Here is a 24,321-nt window from a genome sequence, read left to right as displayed (position 1 = left end):
CATGCTAGTAACGTGGCAGCTGCTGTGGATGATAGATGCCATAGGAATTCTATCTGAACTCAGGTGAGCAGTGAGGTCTTATTTATGTACAGATATAAAGCTTTGTATGTATTTTGATTTGATTTGATATACCTTTATTAGTCCCACAAGGGGAAATTTCATGTTAAGGCTGCCGACCTATTGCACGCAATGGCGGCGACATCTTACCCTTCGACCATACATACATTACACAAAAACATCACATGGGGAAGACAGGTCAGAGAGGTATATATGGAAAAGCACAACATGAGGAAAGATAAGGAGAAAAAAATAACTCCCCCCAGACTGAGCTCCAACAGGGAGATCAGTTTGAGAACAGAAAAAAACACCTCTGCACATAGCACATGAAAAAACTCTTAATACACCAAAGAAACACATGACAAGCAACAGGGGTGGGTAAAGGGTGAGAGACAGCCAGTGTAGACAGTACATCCGGGCCTGCAGCCTATGCGCTGGTCTCCATGATCCACCGTCAGCATCAGAAGGGAATAAGCGTCGAAGGCGTTTGGAGGGGAGGGGGATGAATGTATATCAGCATGTGTATATATGTCTGTGTGCGTATGTGTCCCGAGTTCAGCTGAGACAGTGTCCTTCGCCCTGCCAGGCTAAGTAAACAGTCTTCCAGCTAACCCAGGTGGTCTTGCATAGAATGGGAAGAACAGTCTCCACACAGTCGTTATCAGGGTGTTGTTGTTCAGCTCCAGCCTTGAGACCGCAGCTGGCGCCGAAGAGGTATCCGCGTGAAGTGATGGTGGTTTTAACTTTATTGCGAAAAACTCATATATGAATTTCAAAGCTGTTCTAACAGTCCGACACTGGTCTCTCAATCTCCCGTTGGAGAGCCGTGCGTTTCTCCATGATGTTAACAAACTTACGTTCCGTGATGTTGTCATTCTTGTGCTCAAAGAGCAGATTCTGAGAACTCACGACCGCAGTGCACTTCCCAAGATGTGATCCAATTTGCACTCAGAGGTGTTATTCTGAGCGAGCCCCTCCAGATGTAATCAGTTTGCACTCAGAGATCTTGTTCTGAGTATTCACGGCAGCCGTGCGGTTCTCCAAGATCTTATCCGTACTGCACTCAATGAACCCATTTGAGAAACTCACGCCTCGTCCCATCATATCAATCCCAGCGGGCAGCCTTGTGGGGGTTTGAACAGCCGGTTCCACTTTCTTTAATCTTCGATAAGCCAGGGCCAAGCCAGCTCCGATCAGCAAGAACCCTGTTATCATGGTTCCGAATAGGTAGATATCTTCAGCACTCAGGCTCACCCGAGCCCAGACTTCCCGTTCAGGAAAGGGTGTCAATTGCATTCAGGGACCAGTTGATCAAATCCATATCCATAATTCCTCTTTTAGGTTTTAGAGAACAGACTGTGAGAGAGTGTTCCAGGGAAAAGTGGGAAGCTAAGGGAGAGGAGAGGAGGAGGAAAAAAAGTACGACCGCCTTCGCCGAGAGCAAGAGAAGAAGACTTTTATTGACAAAAACTTATTTCACCAATATAATTGCAGTTATTGCTGTTGGTTGAGGAAAATAAGCATATTTATTTAAGTATAAAAAGTAATCTCCAAAGAACATTTTGTAGTTTATGTGCAAAGTATTTTACTGTTGGAGCTCCTTAGGTGATCTTAAAACTAATAGTTTTAAATACTATATAAAGTATTTAAAACTATTTAAATACTTTATATAGTAGGTCCTTGTTTTTAATAAGTGATCTACAGTAGTGGCTGAAGTCGCATGTGTTTATTTTCATTACATGAATGTTGTCTTTTTTTAAAAATTGAAACAGCATGAATTATTACTGTGATCTGAAGCTGAAACTCAACACCGATTGGAGAACATGTGCTGGATTGTAAAACCTTATTGTACATTTTTAATGCAGATGAAAAAGAGGAGTATAAAGTACATCATGTGCTTTGATATAGGAAAACAAAAGCACGAAAGGTTCGACAGTAGTGATGTATCGGTTGCGAATGAAACGGCTCTTAGAGCTGACTCTTTGAAGCAGGGCTGGACTGGGACAAAAAAATCCGCCCGGGCATTTTGACTAGAGACCGGCCCACCAGGTATTATAGGAAAAGCCATAAAGCCTTTGAATGGAAACAGACGCTGTTGTGACAGTGATGTACACTGTCTTGTTGATATATTTATGATTTCTATACATTTTACATCAGATAAAAACTTTGGTTGTAAGATTCAGATAATTATTTAATTAAAAAAAGACATTTTAAATGAGAATAAGAAAGAAAAGTATTTCTTTGTGCCCCCCTCTCCCTGTTAATGCCCTACCTGGCCCCCTGGCAAAACTTTGCTAGATCCGCCCCTGCATAGTTACCAGTTGTCAGCCACTTAGAAAAGGATCCTGGTGTTATTTCTCAGAAACAGTTCATAACTTCCCTTCAACTCATTCATGTCACCTAAAAGGTAAACCTGTTTCTCCATCACCTGTTCAGCTCTGATGATTCAGTAAGGACATCTCCTGGTTTCATCTTCATGTTTCCCTCTCACCACATATCCAAACCGACATCATGACCAGCAGCTTTACAGCTGTGGCTCCAGCAAACATCAGCTGATACTAGAAAGTAACATTAAATAAATTCTAACAACAGCTGATCAAGCTTAAATGTGCTGCTGTTGTTTAGCGCAACATCCGCTGGTTTCCTCTTTCTGGTGCAAAGTGGGCGATAAACAAACAAGAGAGAAAAGGTGATCAGCTGATCATTGATCAGTTTCATGACTGAAGTAGCAACAGGAGAGGGAGGGGGAGAGAATGAGAGAAGAAGAGGCAGCTGTGCAGTGTAAAGACACAGAAAAACTCCAGCTTTGTGTCTTTTTCCCTTCTTGCTGCGTTCCTTCTCAGCTCAATACGAAACGCGTAATATTTTCTCTGAATGAGGGACCATTCCGTTTTTTAAGGGGCGGTTGGCAACTCTACTAACTAACCTTATGAATAAAATAAAGTTCACTATCAGTAACATCATAGCACCCAGCTGGGTGCTATGATGTTTGGAGTTTGTACGTGCTTTTTGGAGTTTGTACGTGCTTTGTCTCTAGGGGCCACCATATATATTTATATATAAACATATATAAATAAAACCACGTTTTGTATTTTTTACATTAGTAATTCCTTTTGTGCATAATTTTATATTGTTGTTAATAATAAATTAATTAAAGCAACAAAACAACCTGAAGAGCCAGTTGGGAGCCGAAAGACCCGGCTCTTTTCAGTGAGCCGAGCCCAAAGAGCTGGTTCTCTAAAAAGAGCCGGAATTCCCATCACTATTCGACAGTTAGGCTGCAGGCATTTGGCATCAACTGGTTGTGTATTTAGCCTGCCAGGATTCAGACAGCCACACCTTAAAATATATGCAAAGCTCGATTAGTCCAAAATGAAAGCCGGAAAGCTTCGGGAGTTAGGCTGCTGCCATTTGGCATCAACTGGTTCTGTATTTAGCCTGCCAGGATTCAAAGAGCCACACCCTAAAGTATATGCAAAGCTCAATTAGTCCAGAGATCCTATCTTTTAAATGACTCCTTTTTGTACTTTTGTGAGCACTTTCATAAACTTGCTCTCCTTTTTTTTTCACAGTAACCTACAGTACAGACACCTCCAAAAGTTGATTCTGTTCATCTGGACGTAGCGTTTTCAGTGGGAGAAACCTAAGTACAGACAGGTAAACCCTAATTCACCTTGTTGTGATTACCTTGTACTTCAATATTTACTGTTTTTTTAACCTTTATGGTGGTTTAGTAAGTGCCTTCAGATGCGGCAAGAGCTGTTTTGTGAATTTGCATATTCTTGGTGGTGGCATAGATGTTATCAGGAACCTCGAGTTTTCTGGCTTGCTTAAAAAAAATGTAGTTACATTGACATGTGTCATGGTTCCTGGGTTAGGTTTTGTTTTGTTTTTTAGTTTTATGGGTTCATTATTTGTCATTTGATTTCAGTGTAATTACTCTGAACTGAAATAGACTGAACACTACATTGTTCAGTCACTCGCCCTCCATTGTGTGCTTTGTGTTTACTTTGCATCCCTCCATCTAAATGACCTTTTTCAGAGGACTTTTTTATTTGTTTGTTAAGCAGTGTTGGTCAAGTTACTTGAAAAAAAACTAATTAGTTACTAATTATTGATTACTTCTCCAAAAAAATAATCCTGTTATTTTACTGATTACTTATCTTCAATAGTAATTAGTTAGTTATTACTTACTTTTAAAAAAACAATACACAACCGGAATGCGTAATAAAGTAATAGACCTTTCAGCCGAATTAAATTTTTTCTACATAATACATCATATAAAATTAAACCAAATTGAAAAGTCTTTTTTAAAACTCGTTTTATTAGTTTTTGTCACGGCTCCGTGTGCGGGCGGGTGGAGATGTGGATCCAAGTGCAGGACTCAGAGACGGAAATGTAACTGAAAACCACAGCTTTATTGCTGGCACCAAAAAAAACCGAAACCAAACATGAAACACGGACTGGAACACACAGGCATGGGCTGACGGTACGACGCGACACCGGGTACGGGAAAACACAGGGCTTAAATACACGGGGTAGTAATGAGGGAATGGGCAACAGAAGGCAGACACAGCTGGGAGAGATCAGGGCTGACGAGACAGGGGGAGCAAAGCTGCACACACTAACATGAGGCACACTCCTTCAAAACAAAACAGGAAACCATAAACCACTAAACAAGGACGCAGACTGAGAGGCAGAATATAACACATGGAACACTAAATAATCATCATCATCATCATCACAAGAGAATAAGAAAACAATCCATAATACAAAATTAAACCAAAATAAAAGAAACACAGATTCCCGACAAAGCACCAGAGAACCAAAGAATAATCCATCATCCAAAAATAAACCAAAACATAACGACTCAAAATACTGGGTCCAACGGACCCAGAACCGTGACAGTTTTAATCTTTTATGCATATTGCATATTATCTATTGTTGATCTACATACTTGTTCCTGCCACAGACGTCACACGCGCTTGCATCATTGTCATGAGCAATGTTGGTCAAGTTACTTAAAAATAAAAGTAATTAGTTACTAACAGTGATGGGAATAATGGCGTTACAAGTAACGGCGTTACTAACAGCATTAGTTTTTTCAGTAACGAGTAATCTAAGTAGTTACTATTCCTATCGTTACAACAGCGTTACCGTTGTGTAGTTAGTGTGTACTGTTGTGGATAGTTTTGTGTTGTGTGTCAGGACAATGAGGTGACTGCTGTCTCCAGGTAGAGAACAGGCATGATACACCTCCTGCTGTCAGACCTGCAGGTATCAGGCTGTGATGTTCTCCTTTATAGTGGACAGAAATTCTTTTTTTGGAGTGGCACAAATAATTTGTGTGGCATCTTATTGAATGCAGAACACCTGATAGTTATGTAAATAGTTTGAAGTGGTTATTTTAAAAAGGGTAAAAGGTAAATGGCTGCAAATAACTTTGTTGATTGCAAAACTTGTGCATAGGATTTTAAAACTGACAATTTATATTTGCATTTAAAGTTATGAAATCTGATTAAGTAAACATGTTTGTAAATGGCCTGTATTTGTATAGCGCTTTACTAGTCCCTAAGGACCACAAAGTGCTTTACACATTCAGTCATCCACCCACTGGTGATGGCAAGCTACATTGTAGCCACAGCCACCCTGGGGCGCACTGACAGAGGTGAGGCTGCCGGACACTGGCGCCACCAGGCCCTCTGACCACCACCAGTAGGGAGCGGGTGAAGTGTCTTGCCCAAGGACACAACGACCAAGACTGTCCGAGCCAGGGCTCGACAAAAGACTGTCCTCCAGTCTTTAGTCCTGACTGTGGAGAAGACAAACACCATAAACTAAGCCGGAAGCTGCGCTTAGCAGTTTCTCTCCGTGGCAGGGAAATGGGGAATTCAACAAAGGTCACGACAATTGCAACAGACAGTGCACGAACAATGGTGGCTGCAGCAAGAAACCTCCCATTCCAACACACGACTCCTGTTGCTCACATCTTTCAAAGAACAGCCTTACTGACGTGCAAATAAACATTTGCCAAAGGAAGCCACATACGTTCGTTTGGAGCACTGACTATTCTGGAAACAGAGTACCTTTCTGCTATTGTATTAGCAGAACATTCTCTTTACAGTGACCTGTGCAACAAGACCACATGGTGAACTATAGGGAGTACTGAGCCGAAGACGAGCAGAGGAATTGCATTATACCTACCTACATTGGCAGACAATCTCACAAGACTCATTAAGATAAGTAGCAAGAACTTTCGACAAGGATGGGATTCGAACCCACGCGTGCAGAGAACAATGGATTAGCAGTCCATCGCCTTAACCTTTCGGCCACCTCAACTCTCTGACGCTGCTGTTTGCCAGTAGAATTGGGAATTTTTTCTCTGAACACGTGGTCTAGATGGACAAAACGCGAGCTGATCGCTAGAGTATTGACGCAGGGAAATCTTCTCCAGATCCCTGACGAGGGGCTACGTAACACTTGACAAAGGAGAATGCGTAGTCACACCAACCCTCTTCATGTCCTCCTCCACTAGATCCATGAACTTTCTCTTCCGTCTTTTTCTTTTCCTCCTGCCTAGCAGCTCCATATTTAACACCCTTTTCCCAGTATATCTTATATTCCTCCTCTGCACACTTCCAAACCACCGCAGCCTTACCGGTCTAACTTTGTCTCCAAACTGCTCAACCCCAGCTGTCCCTCGGACAAAATGAATTATTTACATACAGGGCTCGCAAAATTTCAAAATCCCTGGTAGCCCTTTGGGCAGGCACTCTTCAGTTTTTGGTAGCCCAAAATAAATTTAAGTAGCCCGAATAAAAAAGAGAGCAATTTTTTAATGTTTTGTTTCCTTTACAATATTATACATTAAAGTATAATATTGTAACGGAAACAAAAATTAATCAGAAAGTTGTTAAAATACAAATCACAACAACTGTATAAAAATTACAATCATCAACTCAAATACTTGTTTCTAATTGAACAGAAATTTCTATGAACTTGTAAGAACTGTGTAGAACATGAATTAGTCTGTATCAGATCCTGAATCTGAAATTTCCACTGAAGTCAAGGGTAAGGGGTGAGTGGATCCAAGATCGAGGCCATTTGCTTTTTGAAGTTTGCAAAAACTGCTAAATTTGGCCAATGGTGGTTCACTCTTTGCAACATAGTACGCTTTTGAAAGATTTTTCAGGACTTCTTCTTGTGCTTGGTTTATTTTTAGTATGTTTTTTGCAATTGCTGTTTGTTCTGGGAAAGATATTGCAGACTGAGCAATAATGTATTTCTTGCATTTCTCATGGGTTCTGATGGGGTCTTTCTTAAAATTACTGGTCCGAGTAACAAAGGCGCTTGTCGACTCAAATGAAATGAAACTCACGACACACCTGGCAGAACATGATGTTATTTAGCTCGTCATATTCCAGCCACATAAATTCTTTTGTCCATGAAACCAAAAAAGCTGAGCTTTCTTTTTGCCTCATAGTCTGATTTGTCATAACTTTTCCGTTTTGTGGTAGGCTTTTATTTGGCTGCCCCTTCTTCACCTTGACCTGTCTTATTTGGCTCAGCAGAACTAAAATACCAGCGTAAATCCTGCTGCTTTTACACACACTCACATAACGGTCAGCGATTCTCTGCGCAATCAACCTCTCACATGTTTAAGCTTGCTGTGGGAGATTTCACTTGTCACGTTTGAATAGTAGCTAATGAGTGATAAGACGATGTCAGAGGAATTGGTGCGCAATTAATCGTCACTCACCAATCAGTGCTGCCACTCTCTACACAGCGTTCGCACGATCGCAAAGTGAAAATGAAAGCAACAAACAAGCGCAAATTCAAACGCAATTTCAATATGCCGTATATTACCGAGAATGTAGTGGTTTAATCTTCAGATATCTGGTCAGTTTGTCAAGATGGAGCCTATTTGCAAAAGAGCTTTGATGATTTCGGAGATGTCTGCCCAGCCCAGTCTCACAAGTGCTCGAGCTGTTATACTGCCGACAAAGCTCAGGTCCCGGTACACAACTGTCATAGCCCCAACTGACTTCATTTACTGAGGTTAAATCTATCGGGTCTTTATTTCCTGATGTTCATATGTGTCATAATTGTTTCAGTTGCCAATTGTGAATTAAAACTAACATGTTTAAGGAGGAGAGAGAGCAAATAAATCAGATTAACATCTTTGTGGGTTTTTTTCAATAAGCAGCGTGACCTGTGTATACACGCATGAACTTTATTAAAATAGATACAGTGGCTTGCAAAATTATTCGCCCCCCTTGAACTTTTCCACATTTTGTCACATTACAGCCACAAACATGAATCAATTTTATTGGAATTCCACGTGAAAGACCAATACAAAGTGGTGTACACTTGAGACGTGGAATGAAAATCATACATGATTCCAAACATTTTTTACAAATAAAGTGGTCCCAAACCAGCTGAAAGATATAATCTTTCTAGCATGGCCCTCCCCGTAGGACATGCCTGGTACACCTCATCCAGGAGGCATCCTTATCAGATGCCTAATCCACCTCAGCTGCCTCCTTTCAATGTGGAGGAGAAGCAGCTCTATTCTGCAAGCTGTGTAAAGGTGCCCCTGAGACAATCCAGTACATAACAGCAGGGTGCAAGATGCTAGCAGGCAAGGCATACATGGAACGCCACAACCAAGTGGCCGGCGTAGTATACAGAAACATCTGTGCCGAGTATACCCTGGAAGTCCCAAGGTCAAAATGGGAGACACCCCCTAGGGTGGTGGAGAATGACCGAGGATCTGGAAGATACAGACGGACAAAATGGTGATGGCTAACCAACCGGACGTAGTGGTGGTTGACAAACTGAAGAAGACATCTGTAGTGATCGACATAGTGATACCAAATGACAACAACATCATGAATATATTAGTGCTGTCAAAATTAACGCATTAATTGTTGAGATCAATGCAAAATGTTTAACGCGTAAAAAAAAAAATTTTAACGCTGATTTTTTTTTTTTTTTTTTTTTTTTTTACACTTTCCTGTAATCTAAGACTCATGATCACCTCTGGAGGAGGGGCAACAGTGTGCTATGCTGGCGTTTGGCCTGACAGAAATGATTAGAAGAAGAAGTGACACCATGCTACTATCTAGCTAACACTAGCAAACACGCAAGCATGGAGGAGGGTGGACTTTTGGGTGGAAAGTTTCTCTTTAAGAAGTTGCCTGATGGCTTGTTGGACAAAACGAGTGTAAGGTGCACAATTTGCAAAGCTGAATTCAGGTACCACAGAAGCAGTTCATCACTGGCGTATCACATGAGAGCAAAACACCCAACTGAATCCACCTCTATGGGACCTCGCCAGTCTACGCTTCAGGAGTATGGTGCTCATGGACGAATAACAAAAAATGTGAGAGAAAAATTAACCAATTCCACAGTTGTTTGGATAGCTAAAAACTGCTGACCAGTTAGCATAGTAGAAGATGATGGACTGAGAGAAGTCATTTACGCTGCATCAGGAGATGTGTGTTACAATCTGCTCCCGAGAGGAACCATTGTGTCGAGACTGCACACTTTGTATGAGGACCAGAGGGCTCAGCAGTCCAGCAAGCTTGTACAAGTAAGGAACGTCGCTCTCGCCGGAGACCACTGGACTTCGGTGAACAACGATAATTACTTGGGGGTCACGGCGCATTTTATTGATAGTGCAAACGATTGCATGGTCCAGTCACTAACAGTGAGTAAAACCGAAGAGAGACACTATGCTGAGGCGTGTGCTGACCATTTGAGTGTTGCAAACGAATGGAAAATCAAGGACAAGCTAACCACGCTTGGCACCGACAGTGCTTGTAACATGGTTGCAGCCTCCAGACTACTTCCATTTGAACACATGCCCTGCATGGCCCACATTCTGCAAAGAACAATCACGGTTTCTCTTAATGACAGCGCATTTGAAAGGGCTCTGGCCAAATGTCGCAAGATTGTTGGACATTTTAAGCATAGTCCAGCAAACGCTCAGGAATTAAAGGCACAGCAAGCTGCACATGGACATCAAACAGAACCGCTTGTTCAGGACGTTCCAACAAGATGGAACTCTACCCTAGAGATGATCAAGCGGATCCAGAGAAACAAATCTGGGCTGACCACCATCCTGACTCAGCAAAATAGCAAGGTGACCATGTTGACTGACCAGGAGCTTGACAGACTGCAAAAGCTGGAGGAACTACTTGAACCTTGCAGGTAAATCATTTTGTTTCTCATGATTGTGTGTCTCTTTGTGTTCTAGTTTTGTCTTCAAGTATGTTCTCCACCTCTCTGTATTTTCATATGTGGTATTTATGTTTGTGTGATTAATAGAAAAATACAGACTTGATCTTTCTATTGCAGATATGTGACCGAACTGCTGGGGGGGAGAGCGGTATGTCTCCTGTTCCATGGTGTTGCCAGCCTTGTGTCATTTGTTCAGGATTATGGAGCCCTCACATGATGAACCAGTCTGTTTTGAGGTTTAAGAAGGTTTTTACGACAGACCTAGCTCAGCGGAGGGACAGCAGCAATCTCACATGGCTGAAGATCGCTACAGTCCTTGATCCCAGGTTTAAGGACCTTAAGTGCCTTTCCAAAGATGAAAGAGAGGTGTGGGCTTCAGTACATGACCTTCTGATGGCAGAGACGGATGCACACCAACCATCTGCTCATACAAAAGAGGAACCATCACCAAAGAAGAGCAAGATGTCCATCTGCTTGCTGGGTTCTTCTGATTCAGATACATAGGAAGAGGAAGACTCTATAGATCGCTGTCTGAATCTGTACAAAGCACAGCCCAAAATTGACATAGGAGAGTGTCCACTACAGTGGTGGTTAAAGAGAGAAGGAGCACATGCCAGGCTGGCACCTATTGCACACAAGTACCTGTCAACCCCTGCAACCACAGTGCCTTGTGTGTCATGTTTCGGCTGTGTAAAGGCAGGAGAAGGACCCAAACGCAAAACTCACCACGCAGGAATTAAACTCAAAAAAGGCTGCTTTATTGCAGAATGGCATGAAAACCATAACAAAACTAAACTGAGACGTGGATAAACTGACACATAGGAAAACACAGCCATGAGGGAGACTACGACACTGACAAAGAGAAAACACAGGGCTTAAATACACAGAGGGATAACGAGGGAATTAGACACAGAAGGAGAGCACAGCTGGGGGTAATCAGGCTGGAAGAGACAAGGGAAGCAAAACTAGAATCACTCACATGAGACACGGACCTTCAAAGTAAAACAGGAAACACTGACTGAACTCTAGACATGCAAACTTATCAGCAACCGAGGAGACAGAACATAGGGACCTGAAACATGGGACAGAAAGGCACAGTAGACACAACATGGACATAACGCCACAGGGAAAGAGTAAAACAAAACAGAACCTCTTAGAAAATAAAATAGGAAACATAATGAAACGCAGACATGACTACATGAACCTGACAACAAAACAGACATGAAACACATGAAGGGCAAGGGAGAATAAACGGGTTGGAAGACAAGGGGAATCTAATAACAAAGAACTATAACAATGAACTGAAAACCTAGAGGGCTTAAACATGAACATAACCTAAAACTCCAAGACGCTGGGTCAAAAGACCCAGGATCGTGACAGAGGGCCCCCCCCCCTCAAGGGCGGATTCCAGACGCCCTAAACCAGGAAAAACAAAATGAAAAACAACACACCCGGGTGGGCGGTGGGGGTCCAGGACGGAGGGCCTGAGACCGACCAAAGCCAGAGCAAAAGTTAAAAAAAAAACAACAACAAAATCCCCGAAAACCCGGAGCTCACGAAATAGTGCAAAACAAAAGTCTATGAAAAGCACTGAAGCTCAGGAAACAGTCCAAAAGCACCACTCAGGAGGACGACCCAGAGGGTGACGGCATAACAGTCCATGGCTTATTAGTTCAGGAGGCCGACCCGGAGGACGACTGCACAGGAGATTATACAGTTCAGGGGGTCGACCAGGGGGCCGATGGCTCAACAGTCCATGACTGAACAGCTCAGGGGGCCGACAGCGGAGCCAGCGGTGGCGACGTGGACAGGCATGAAGACCGTCAGGCAAGTCGCCTGACGGCTGGCGGCCGACGGCGGCGTGGAAGCAGTTCCGGCGGCAGACCTCGAAGCCAGCGGTGGCAATGAAGCAGGTTAGGAGGCCGGCCGCGCCGGCGAAGAAGTCCAGTCAGCGGCCTGGAAGGTGGCTGCTGACGCCAAACCAGGCATGGACGATGTTTAGCAGGCTGAGCCGGACGTGGACGACGCGGCGGCTTGGCAACCGCAGGACCGGGCGGCGGCGGCGGCGTGGCTGAAGCTGGACCGGGCGGCGTGGCTGAAGCTGGACCGGGCGGCGTGGCTGAAGCTGGACCGGGCGGCGTGGCTGAAGCTGGACCGGGCGGCGGCGGCGGCGTGGCTGAAGCTGGACCGGGCGGCGGCGGCGGCGTGGCTGAAGCTGGACCGGGCGGCGGCGGCGGCGTGGCTGAAGCTGGACCGGGCGGCGGCGGCGGCGTGGCTGAAGCTGGACCGGGCGGCGGCGGCGGCGTGGCTGAAGCTGGACCGGGCGGCGGCGGCGGCGTGGCTGAAGCTGGACCGGGCGGCGGCGGCGGCGTGGCTGAAGCTGGACCGGGCGGCGGCGGCGGCGTGGCTGAAGCTGGACCGGGCGGCGGCGGCGGCGTGGCTGAAGCTGGACCGGGCGGCGGCGGCGTGGCTGAAGCTGGACCGGGCGGCGGCGGCGTGGCAGCCGCAGGTGGTGGCTGGACGGGCTCCTCTGGGCCTCCAGCAGGAACAGGCGGCGGCGTGGGAGCCGCGGAGTGCTGAGCAGACTGTTGAGCGGTTGGTTGTGCAGATGATTGGGCTAATGAAAGCCTGACCTGGAGACAAAACTGAAGCCTGACCTGGAGACAAAACTGATGATGGAACACATGACTAAGCTAATAACTGAGCAACAGACTGAACTATGGAAAAAATGAGAGGTTGTAGGGATTGTGGTAGTGGTTGCTGACCTGACTCTGACCTAACTCTGAGCCTACAGAACACAAGGATAGGCTCGCCTGAGCCTTCAGCGGACACAGGAATGGGTGCAGGCACCCACCGGACATGAGCCGCTCCCACCCGAGGAGTAGGTACGGGTGCGGAGGTAGGCTGTGGCCTGGCTGGCCTCACCCTGGGAGCCGGGACAGGTGGTAGAGAGCGGAGCTCAGGAGTAGTCACAGGAGTAGGTAGATTTGCAAAGGCAGTTTCAGAATAAGCTGACTGGTGAGCAGCAAAGTCCAGGGGTGAAGCCACACCCAAAACACTCACTTGAGGTGCAGGTTGAACTTGGTCTGACTCTAAAACATGGTGAGTGTGTTTGAACATGGCTGGCTGTGGAACACAAAATTCAACTTGATTCATTAGCTCAGTGGCATCAAGTCCAAGTCTTTTAGCCAGTTTAACTATGGTAGGAGGCACTCTGTTACTATTTACACCTCCCAGCTGAGGCACAGAAAAAAAAAAAAATAACTGACTGAGATACTGGCAGAGCATCACGTAGAGTCTCAGATACAGGATCGGAATCATGAAGGTTCGGAGGAGCTGGTTGAAAAACTAAAGCGTTCATAGGAGCAGCATGACTAACCGTGGATGAAATGGCAGAAGGTTTTGAATCAGAATGTGGCAGTCACTTTTACTCACAAAAGTGGTCTGCTCAGCTGCTGTGGAGCGATGGCGGCGTGAATGCCGCTTTCTCCTGGAAGAGGGAGGAGACGAGTCGGCCCGCAAATCCTCCAGCGGACTCGGCTGAAAATCCTCCGGCTCTTCACACAGGAGTGGCTGCTCAGGGTGGACACGCACAGTAGAAACAAGGAAGTCCTGGATTAAAGGGTGGAGCATGCCAAATAACCAGGGGAGTCCAGAGATCATCCATTGTAAGCGGAGAGCTAGCTCCTCCTGGTATTCCTTAAATGGCAGCACAAACCACTCCTGGCAGAGAAATTCTACCGTGTAGATCATGTCCTCCTGGAGCTCAGCGGAGGGATTGTGAGCTGCTGGGTCCATTGTCTGGTCGTAGTCTTCTGTCATGTTTCGGCTGTGTAAAGGCAGGAGAAGGACCCAAACGCAAAACTCACCACGCAGGAATTAAACTCAAAAGGCTGCTTTATTACAGAATGGCATGAAAACCATAACTAAACTAAACTAAACTAAACTAAACTAAACTAAACTAAACTAAACTGGGACATGGCTAAACTGACACATAGGAAAACACAGCCATGAGGGAGACTACGACACTGACAAAGAGAAAAACACAGGGCTTAAATACACAGAGGGATAACGAGGGAATTAGACACAGAAGGAGAGCACAGCTGGGGGGTAATCAGGCTGGAAGAGACAAGGGAAGCAAAACTAGAATCACTCACATGAGACACGGACCTTCAAAGTAAAACAGGAAACACTGACTGAGCTCTAGACATGCAAACTTAACAGCAACCGAGGAGACAGAACATAGGGACCTGAAACATGGGACAGAAAGGCACAGTAGACACAACATGGACATAACAACGCCACAGGGAAAGAGTAAAACAAAACAGAACCTCTTAGAAAATAAAATAGGAAACATAATGAAACGCAGACATGACTACATGAACCTGACAACAAAACAGACATGAAACACATGAAGGGCAAGGGAGAATAAACAGGGGTTGGAAGACACAAGGGGAATCTAATAACAAAGAACTATAACAACCTAGGCATGATGAAAAATGAACTGAAAACCTAGAGGGCTTAAACATAAACATGAACATGACCTAAAACTCCAAGACGCTGGGTCAAAAGACCCAGGATCGTGACATTGTGAGAGATTATTGTCACTCTCAGGTCACATCATTCAAAAGAAGCGTGCTTCTTTGTCATCAGACAATGTAAACAGTCTGCCTCAGTAACTGGCTGAGTGCAAAGAAGGACTAAGCCAGATTGCTCCTTTGAAGTGAAAAATGTTCAACATTCTGGGTCTTTTTGTGTTTTAAATACTGAGTATTGTGCACCCTTTATTGTTATGGTATTCACTTTAACCTTTAGGCCTGGGTTCGGTCACTTTTGATGGCCTTAAAGGTTTTTTTGTGAGTTTTCACTGTGTTAAAGATTGATGAAAACTATTAAAATTCTCTTTGAATTTCAGCATACATTCTTTGTGTTTATTCTGCATTTACTTCATTGTATTGCATAAATGTCTGTTACAATCTTAAAATATAAAGTTGAAAAAATGTAATTGGAGCCAGTCTATTGATCAACTAATTGCGATTAATCGTGATTAATAACAGAAAATTGTGAGATTAATTAGCTATTTTTTTTAATCTATTGACAGCACTAGAATATATATATACACTATGACAATGTGAAAATGACAAAGTTTTACAGTTTAGAGTAAAATGTCAATCATATATTTCACTTCATATTTATATTTGTATATATTAGAGCCACTTCATATATTTGTAACTTTATAATATATTATATTATTAATTTAGTCCTATCCGTTACTTTCCTTATTGTCTTGGAGCGACCGTAACCATATAGTAAAACATAGTATTCTTATTTTGATTCTGATTAAAACTAAACATTTGTCTCTTTTATGTTTGTCTCTCAGTATTCTTCTGTCCTGCCCCCCCCCGTTTTCTTTACTAATAGAGTCAATATAAAAGTTGTCCTAAATTTGTTTGTATTTGTCATACAGATCCATGATGGTGTACGTGCTGCCTCGTCTGCTCCCAGTTGTCCTCCTGATTACATTGCCCCCCTCAGTGTCCTCCTCAGGTGGAAATATAATGACTTGCACTCACATTAAAATGCAGAAATATCACACATGTGTGTTTTAATAGGTGTGTATTTCCCTATAATGTCAGCAGGGACAGGTTCTTTGCTTCCGTGTCATCCTCGGTGGTTTCTGTTTGGGCAGAGATGTTTATCATTCTACCCGGTGTGGAGCTCCTGGAGAGATGCCATTGTAAATAAGTTGCCAAACAGACCATGACATCATGGGATCATGTGTCATTTAAAGAACAACATCATACATCAGACATGACTTCTGCATATGTTTATTTGCCTTTTTAAAATAAATTTGTTTAAAATTTACATTCTAAACAAATTGTAACGTATGTGTCTGGGTCTTTCAGTTTCTATGCTCTCAGTCTGGGGGTGACCTTGTATCCATCCACACGCCAGAGGATCTGCAGTTTGTTGCCCAGGTAGCAAACACAAGCACTCCTGTGTGGCTGGGCGGTTCCCAGGAGCAACAGGTTAGCGATGGTCATCTCTCCCACATGCTGTTTGGGTCATTTATTTCAAACATCTCCTCCATTTGCCTCTCTCTTTTCTTTTTAAAGAATGGCTCCTGGTTCTGGACTGATGACACACCCTTCAGGATCAGCAGCTGGATCAGTGGCCCGAAAACAGCAGGAGTGGTTGGGGCTTGTTTGGAAATGACACCTAATGGTAGTTAACCAGAACATGGATTCATTACAGAGATGAATTGTTGTATGTTGCAGGCGGGAAAAAAACCCCCCCAAAAAACACAGACACTCCTTTTTTTTTTAACAGAAGGAACGAAGAGAGCTAACTGATCAAACACCAGCTCTGTTTGGTGTTGCCGCCACAGCTAAACAGAAAATTAATACTGTCAATGTGATTTAGTGCGTGTGGAAACCCTGAGGAAAAGAACTGCTTGGAAATAAGTTACAGTAATTTCTATTGTGAGCTCCAGAACAATTACTTTCTTTGTTTGTTCCTGTGCTGCTAATCCTAAATTAAAATTAATGGCTATTATGCCGTTACACTGACCATGAGAACCATAGCCACGGGCACCACAGTCAGTGTTGGGAAGGTTACTTTTAAAATGTATTCCATTACAGAATACTGAATACATGCCCCAAAATGTATTCTGTAACGTATTCCGTTACGTTACTCAATGAGAGTAACGTATTCTGAATACTTTGGATTACTTAATATATTATCGTGCTGTTTACAACTACGTGAATGTCCTATTGCTGTGATTTATTACTGATACTGAAGGTCCGCGGCTCCGAACCGTAGTAAAGGGACCTGTGGCTAATACGGTGGGTTCCGTGTCGGGCTGGTAGCCGAAAACTAGCTTTACTTTGTTGTCTGGGTCAACTTTGCTTGCCAGAGACAGAGAGAGGCGTTGAAAGGCTGCTCCAACGGAACTTATTTTTTCCGGAGGAAAACACGAACACAGTGTACAGTTGAGTCTTAATAGCTTACTTACAACTGGGCTCGTCAGGCACTCTTCTTGGCTGCAGTGGTTATTATTATATTTACATGCTTCCAGCTCCCGTTTTTGCTCCGTGACAGCTCGGACTTTTCCTTTCTCTCCCTCCCTCGCTCACAGACACATAACGTGTATGGTAGTCCATTCTCCCTGCAGCACGGACTACACTGCCCATGAGGCTACATTCTTTAGGGCCATGCCTGTAGCATTCTGCCTTTTAGCTTAGCACAACAACAACAACAAAAAAGCGCTCTCTCACCCAGGAAACAAGCAGATAGAGAGCGCGTCACCCTGTAACCATGGCAACCGTAACGCTGCCGCCTGGAACAACAGAACGTAGCTGTCAAACAAACCCAAACAGTCCTGACCCGCGACAATATGAAACAGGGAAGTACCGCCGTGTATTCCATTTATTTCAACAAAGTAACTGTATTCTGAATACCACCTTTTTAAACGGTAACTGTAACGGAATACAGTTACTCATATTTTGTATTCTAAATACGTAACGGCGGTACATGTATTCCGTTACTCCCCAACACTGACCACAGTGCAGTAATCTTCCCCACCATGCTGCAGCCTAACCAGCCTAACCAGTTTAACCAGCTCTTTAACTGAGTAGTATGTTCACAAAAGTTGATTCTGTTCATCTGGACGTTGCGATTTCAGTGGAAGAAACGTTTCGTCACTCATTCAAGTGACTTCTTCAGTCTCAGCTGACTGCAGGTTTAACCAACCTTATAAACAGTACATCAAGGTTCTTTATTTGTCACATGCATAGTTATACAAGTATAACACACAGTGAAATGTATCCTGACACGCTCCTCGACATGTGCAAAAAAAGGGGGGGGGAATAACATTATAAATATAGATATATATATATAGTATATACATTGGGTGGATGTGCAGCTAGCACCACTGAAGCAACAGTGGGCTGGGAGGTCAGTTCCTTCATCATAATTATGGAAATTTCATGACCATTGTTCAACACCCACGATCCTCAACCCGCTGGTGGGCAGCTATGAACACCACATCCAAAACACTTTGGACTTTGTTGAAAAGGTGAGAGATGTCATTATGGAGGCAGATGAAACCATGGTCTCGTACGATGTTACATCGCTCTTCACTTGCATCCCAGTCACGGAAGCGTTGGAGGTAGTTCGTAAGAGACTACAGGATGACTCCAACCTCAGCAACAGGACCACTCTCAGCTTTTGGAACTGTGTCTTAATTCCACCTATTTCACATACAAGGGTCAGTTCTACAGGCAGAAACATGGGTGTGCCATGGGTTCCCCAGTTTCACCCATCGTGGCCAATTTGTATATAGAAGAAGTGGAAAAGAGGGATTTGCTATCCTACCCTGGAACACCACCAAGTCATTGGTTCAGGTATGTGGATGACACCTGGGTGAAAATCAAATCTCAGGACGTACCACAATTCACGGATCACATTAACTCGGTGGACCGACACATCAAATTCACCAGCCAAGTTTTGGCATCCCCCACAAACCCCAGAATGTTGCTGCTTCTGAAATGGTTGCTGGGTCATTTATTGTGTTTTTTGAGAAAGTTAAAGTGAAAAAAATTAAAAAGTTTCTTGTGTTGCTTCTGGTTCAGGTGGAGAACTGCACAGCTCCCCATGTGAAGAGCTCAAGTTCTACATATGCTCCATGAAAGCCAGGTAGGCAAGAATCAGGTTTCTAAAACTATTCACATTAAAATTCTGTGTTTAACACCTTTAAAACCAAATGTATTAAATTAACTGTTAACATAATGTGAAGAGACACCAACAGGAGTTGAAGTAGGGCAGTGCTCTACTTTTTGTGTAATTACAAAAAGTACCTTTAAATTGACCTTCCACTGGACCTCAGTGGCATTAAAGTCCACAAAACACAGGAAATAAAAGCTGTGATCTTTAAGTACAGAGACAAGAACAGGTGTCACTTGTATGAAATAGAAACAACGAAAGAACAAAAGAGTGAAACTCAAAAATAATGCAGAGTGCCAGAGAGCTGTACTGAAATATGTGCCACTTTGTTTCAAATTGTCACCTAAATGTACACTTACCATCATAGAAAGAAACTCATAAGAGCAAAAAATGTAAAACAATGAATAAAATCACACCAAAAAATGATAACAATCACATAAACAATCATGAAGAGGTATTTAAAACTGAATTCTGCAAAAACACTGTCAAATAAATCAAACAAAACTACAAAGTTAAGGAGATGCAAAATGACCAGAAGTGACAAAAAAAGCACCAAATAGAGGTGGAACACTCTAAAAAGAACTAAAGTCAATCAAAACATCCTAAACCATGTGCACAAAACAACCACTATAAGAGACAATGCATGATGTAAAATAACCGCAATGACACAGAAAACAACTAAAAGTAGATATGACATTATAAAAAGGTGAAACGGAGCTACAAAGTTACCAAAAGAAGATGTGAAATGATCAAAAGTGACAGAAAACCATCAAAAAGTGACAGAAATAAGTTAAAGGGATACAAAAGGCACCAAAAGTGACCGCAGTGAGACACAAATGATTGTAAGGAGATGAGAAACAACCAAAATAAGACAGAAAACAATCATGAAGTGATATAAAATCATCAAAAAGATGTAAAATTGATTGACAGAGTGGTGACCTGTCTCTCCCTGTGGATGCTGGGATGGGCTCCTTTTTGTTTTTTGTTTAATGAGACTGTTATAAATTTGCTTCACGGTGATCTCCTGTTTATCTTCAGCTCTGATGTCATCGAGAGCACCGAGGAGCAGCCTGAACCAGGTGAGACTTTAACAACACTACTGAGCTCATTCATACACACCTGTGTGTTCATGGCCCTTAGAGGAACTGCAGCTTTAGAGGTATGTTCACTAGTGTCCCGCCCACACACTCAGGTATTGTCCCCGGCGTGGATTTGTTTGATGTCCTTTGGAGCAAAAGTGATGCACTAGCAGAGGAGATCCTCCACTCGTCCTCCTTCCTCAGAGAGCTGCGGTCTGGTCATGTGACAGAACAGTGCTACTCCAGCTTCATGCAGCAGGAGGCGCTGTATTTGACCCGAGTCAGAAGCACTCTGGAGGTACGAGGTCATCACGCTTATCCCAATTCTCACAACCTTTTTCCAGACCAGCTCTTTTCATAGACTTTTAGACTTTGGCTCCTTTCTTGGTTTTTCTTGCAGGTCCTGATTTGTAATCTAGAGGAGACTGACGACATAAGGCCACTGCTGCTGGACACACTTAAACTCTACAGCAGCACAAAGCAGGTGAAACCATTTTCCTGCAGCAGTCAAAACAAAAACATGTATCTGGAACAAAACAGTTTAATGAAATTAAAAGTGTGATTCACTTTGTCCTGTCCTTCAGAGACTCCTGGCTTCACGTCCTCCACAGGTGCTCCATTATGCTCTCCAGCTGTACCACTCTGTGGTTTTGGAGGAGCCAGTTTATTGGTTAGTGGCTCTGTCGGCCCGGCCATGTCTACGTTACTTCCTGGCTCAAGAACTGCTTGAAGAGCCGCTGATGTCCAGGTCCATGACTAACAGCTTCTACCAGGAGTGGAGCAAAGACAGTCTGAATGAGGTCACCTGGATAAACAGGTAGATCATCACTATTTCCACACAAATGATCAGAAGGACACGAAACGAAACAACAACCAACATAAGACAGAAAAAGAGACCAACAAAGATATGAAATAAATGGGGGTGGAAAATAAGAAAAAAAGGAATCACAAAGCAACTCAACTGATCATAAAACAATACCACTCTCCTACACCGAAGACCAAGGGCTGTACTAAACTTTGATGTTTTTAACACAATGTGCTGACATCACATTGTGTCATCATTATTAAAATGGGAATTTTGTTATCTTCAGCCATCTTTCGCTTCTATAAAATGTAAAAACTTGAGCTTTTAATATATATATTCGATGTTTTCTTTTGTTAGTGTACCATCTCTGCTCTTCAACTTTTCAGCTTTTGTGTTTTGCTTTTCTTCTTGTGATGACAAGAAAAAGCCATTGTTTTGCTCTGTCTCTCTCTCTCTCTCTGTGACACAGGTACAAAAAGGTGATAAAGGAGAATCAGGATCATATGGATGTATTTAAAGCCATCAATATCTTCAGAGAGCACATGATGGCCCAGAAGGCTTTCTACAAGGCTCTGTAAGAACATATCAGTGTGCGTCTCTTGGTTTTCTGTTGCCTGGAGTTCAGTTTTTAATGTGTGTGTCTCTGCTGCAGGGTCTGTTCATCTGAAGAAGGCAAACAATGAAGGAGTAAAGCAAGGTGGGTCAGCTTCACTGTAGAGTCTGCAAACTGTAAAATGAATTACTATGATTGTTCTTGTTTGGTTTCGAAACTCAGCTCAGTCTTTCTGTTTTCAGCAGTTTTACAGACAAGTGCATGTTTTGGTTTTTTTTGGTTTTTTGCCTGCAGACAAACATCATTTCTGGGATGAAGGAAACAACTTTAACTCTCTTCAATCAAGAAAGCTTGATAAAACAATCGCTGTGTTCTGAGGAGCTTGGAAAGAAAAGCAACTGGACTTCTTTGTTTCACGTTTCATCTCTGAGGTGACGTTCAAGAAACTCAAAGAAGTCCAGTCAGTATTCTTTCCAAGCTGTTTGGATTACTGTTGTGGATTTATTATGACATATTTATGACATCATATATACAATATATATACCTATACTGGACTATTTTATATAATGGAATAACTGTGTTAAGCATCTAACCTACATGTTCAAATCACAAGACCCACATATTTAGGTCCAATATTATCTTCAGTTATATTAACGAGGTTTGTGCCACTTGTTTTATGAGCACGTGTTGATCAGTACTGTTTGAAATATAGTAATTAGGGTCAATAAGTAACCTTTGATCGTGTTATGGCCAAGGGTGACAAGACCAAACAGGGTTAATTCAACTTGGCACTGCTAAGTGTGCCCAGGACCCTCTTTTTCTGCTCATCTTCATTGTCCCACGTTGTGAACAGCCCTTCTATAGCACATATGGTAAAAAAAAAAAAAGCCTGGCGCCACTGAGGATGCACCTGGCATTCTGTTTTCTAGCCTCAGGTGCCCAATGTCGAGAAAAACCTTTCCTTATCAAATGTAGTCGCCTACTGCTGGCAACAAAACCTGACAGAAGTGTCAGGATGATTAACTGTTAACTTCTGGACTTACTTTGGCCATAAAACTGACAAAGGAACGCAATTATAAATGATGGATGCTGGGAATAGTGCTCAGAAAGTTGTGCAACACATATGTTGGAGATTAAAAAAGGAACAAAGTGCAAGTAGGAATGACAACTTATTGGGAAAAATATTGCCAACACATTACATCGATAACTGGGATAATATTGATTTAAGAAAATACTTATTAGTTTAAAATTAATACGGTCCAAGTAAAAAGCAAGGAATGAAAAGTTACACAGCAACTGGAGGAGGGGTTGTGGACTCCTATGAAAGGAGGGTCAGATATGCCCCGACCAGTTTTTTTTCCTGTCTGTCATTTTGTGTGTCTCTGCTGTTTGTGCTTAAAGGCTCTGTACTCTGGGGTTCACTGTACTTGCTGGCTATGTGTGTCTTGCTGTATTATACTGTTTCTGGCATGCATATGACACTATTTAATAAACTCTGTTTGAAGAATTCTACCCAGATAGCAAGGAAACATTGAAACAATGTTGAGTCAATATCAGGCGACGTCATTGAAGCAACGTTGAAGTGTGACGTTGACCCAACGTCACTCTTGCACCCATTTTTAACGTTGAAACAACGTCAGGTTTTGATGTTGAATCAATGTTGAAACCTGACATTGATTCGACGTTATATTTTCGAATACTGTTGACATTGAAACAATGTCAGATTCTGATATTGAAACACTGTTGAGCTATGGTGTTAATTTTCCACCTCTTTTGCACAGTTGCTTTTTATTGAAAAACAAACAAAAAAAAAACAAACAAAAAAGGTCAATAGACATGTATCATTTGCAAAATACTTTATTAAAAGACAAAGTTTCCTATTTACATTTCTATGTTTCACGTCACTTTTTATTATTTACTCCGGGATGGGGATGGATGATGCGCGCCACCCGTACGATCTGGAGCATATCTGAGCCATTTCTGGACTGCTTAAGCAAAGACCAACTCAGACATAGAGTTCGCCCCTACCTGCTGCGCCAGGCCATCTAGGACAAAAATAGACACACACACACAAAAAAAAAACAAAGACAAAAAAAAGGGAATTAGAGCACATGAATAAGCTCTTGTTAATTGTCTTCAGCAGGGAGAAAGTATGTAAACTCCTAGGCTGATAAACATGAAAGTCACCAGGCGGAAATCAGCAAACTGCTGCATTTGATTCCCAAAGAGCTATAAGCTGAAAATGTGATATGTCTTAGCATGGTGTGCCATGTATCCTTTAAAAAAAAAGAAAAGAAAAAAGAAAACATGGGGTCCTCGGGCTGTACAAAGTGTACAACCCGAGGACAAAACAAGCCGAAGACCAAAGACTCCATCTCCAGATTAACCGGACATGAAAGTCTTGTTATTAAGAAAGACAAAGTAATATAGCAAAAAAAAAAAAACATAGGAAATGTGAAACGCACCCAGCACATCAATTGATCCCTTTATTGTTCACTTTAGGCTCATAAAACTACAATAAACAGTAAAACTTACCAAATATGCATCTGCACAGCGCTGTCTCTTTAAATGCCCTTTTTTGCTTTGTCTGGTCCTTGGTTTTTTTTCCCTGCCCAGTTGAGTACAGAGGCCAGCTCCTTTGTAATGGCATAAACCATTACACGGCGGACTCGCACCTCCAGTGTGGTCCAGCAGCACCAATCAACACAAAGCGTCTCACCTATAGACACATTTTAAGAGATGGAATTAGCGTGTCTCATGTCTTAAATGTGTATGCAAGTGCTTGTGTGTTTACTTCATGTAATTGATGATAGAAACATGTCATTTAGTTTTCCCTAAAGCCTGATTTTCAAGTCATA

The 24,321-nt window shown here is 42.9% G+C and overlaps 1 protein-coding gene and 1 non-coding gene across 2 annotated transcripts; one reads left to right on the top strand and one right to left on the bottom strand.

The window, feature by feature from the left end:
- Positions 1-3,677: 3,677 nt before the first annotated feature.
- LOC100706061 (uncharacterized) lies at positions 3,678-22,973 on the top strand. The gene is made up of 13 exons (XM_019363322.2): positions 3,678-3,714; positions 15,770-15,849; positions 15,939-16,039; positions 16,209-16,331; positions 16,419-16,527; positions 18,936-18,999; positions 20,065-20,105; positions 20,219-20,403; positions 20,506-20,589; positions 20,690-20,922; positions 21,380-21,484; positions 21,563-21,607; positions 21,758-22,973. Exons 2-12 carry the CDS (start codon positions 15,774-15,776, stop codon positions 21,591-21,593), a joined length of 1,152 nt encoding a protein of 383 aa, XP_019218867.1. The 5' UTR covers positions 3,678-3,714; positions 15,770-15,773; the 3' UTR covers positions 21,594-21,607; positions 21,758-22,973.
- On the bottom strand, positions 6,315-6,396 carry trnas-gcu (transfer RNA serine (anticodon GCU)). The gene has a single exon. It is a non-coding gene; the product is annotated as a tRNA-Ser (tRNA).
- Positions 22,974-24,321: the final 1,348 nt, after the last annotated feature.

Source organism: Oreochromis niloticus, linkage group LG3, assembly GCF_001858045.2.
Source record: "Oreochromis niloticus isolate F11D_XX linkage group LG3, O_niloticus_UMD_NMBU, whole genome shotgun sequence".
Classification (NCBI taxonomy): domain Eukaryota; kingdom Metazoa; phylum Chordata; class Actinopteri; order Cichliformes; family Cichlidae; genus Oreochromis; species Oreochromis niloticus.
The sequence above is the reverse complement of the archived record's forward strand: the minus strand, read 5'-3'. Positions and strand labels throughout refer to the sequence as shown.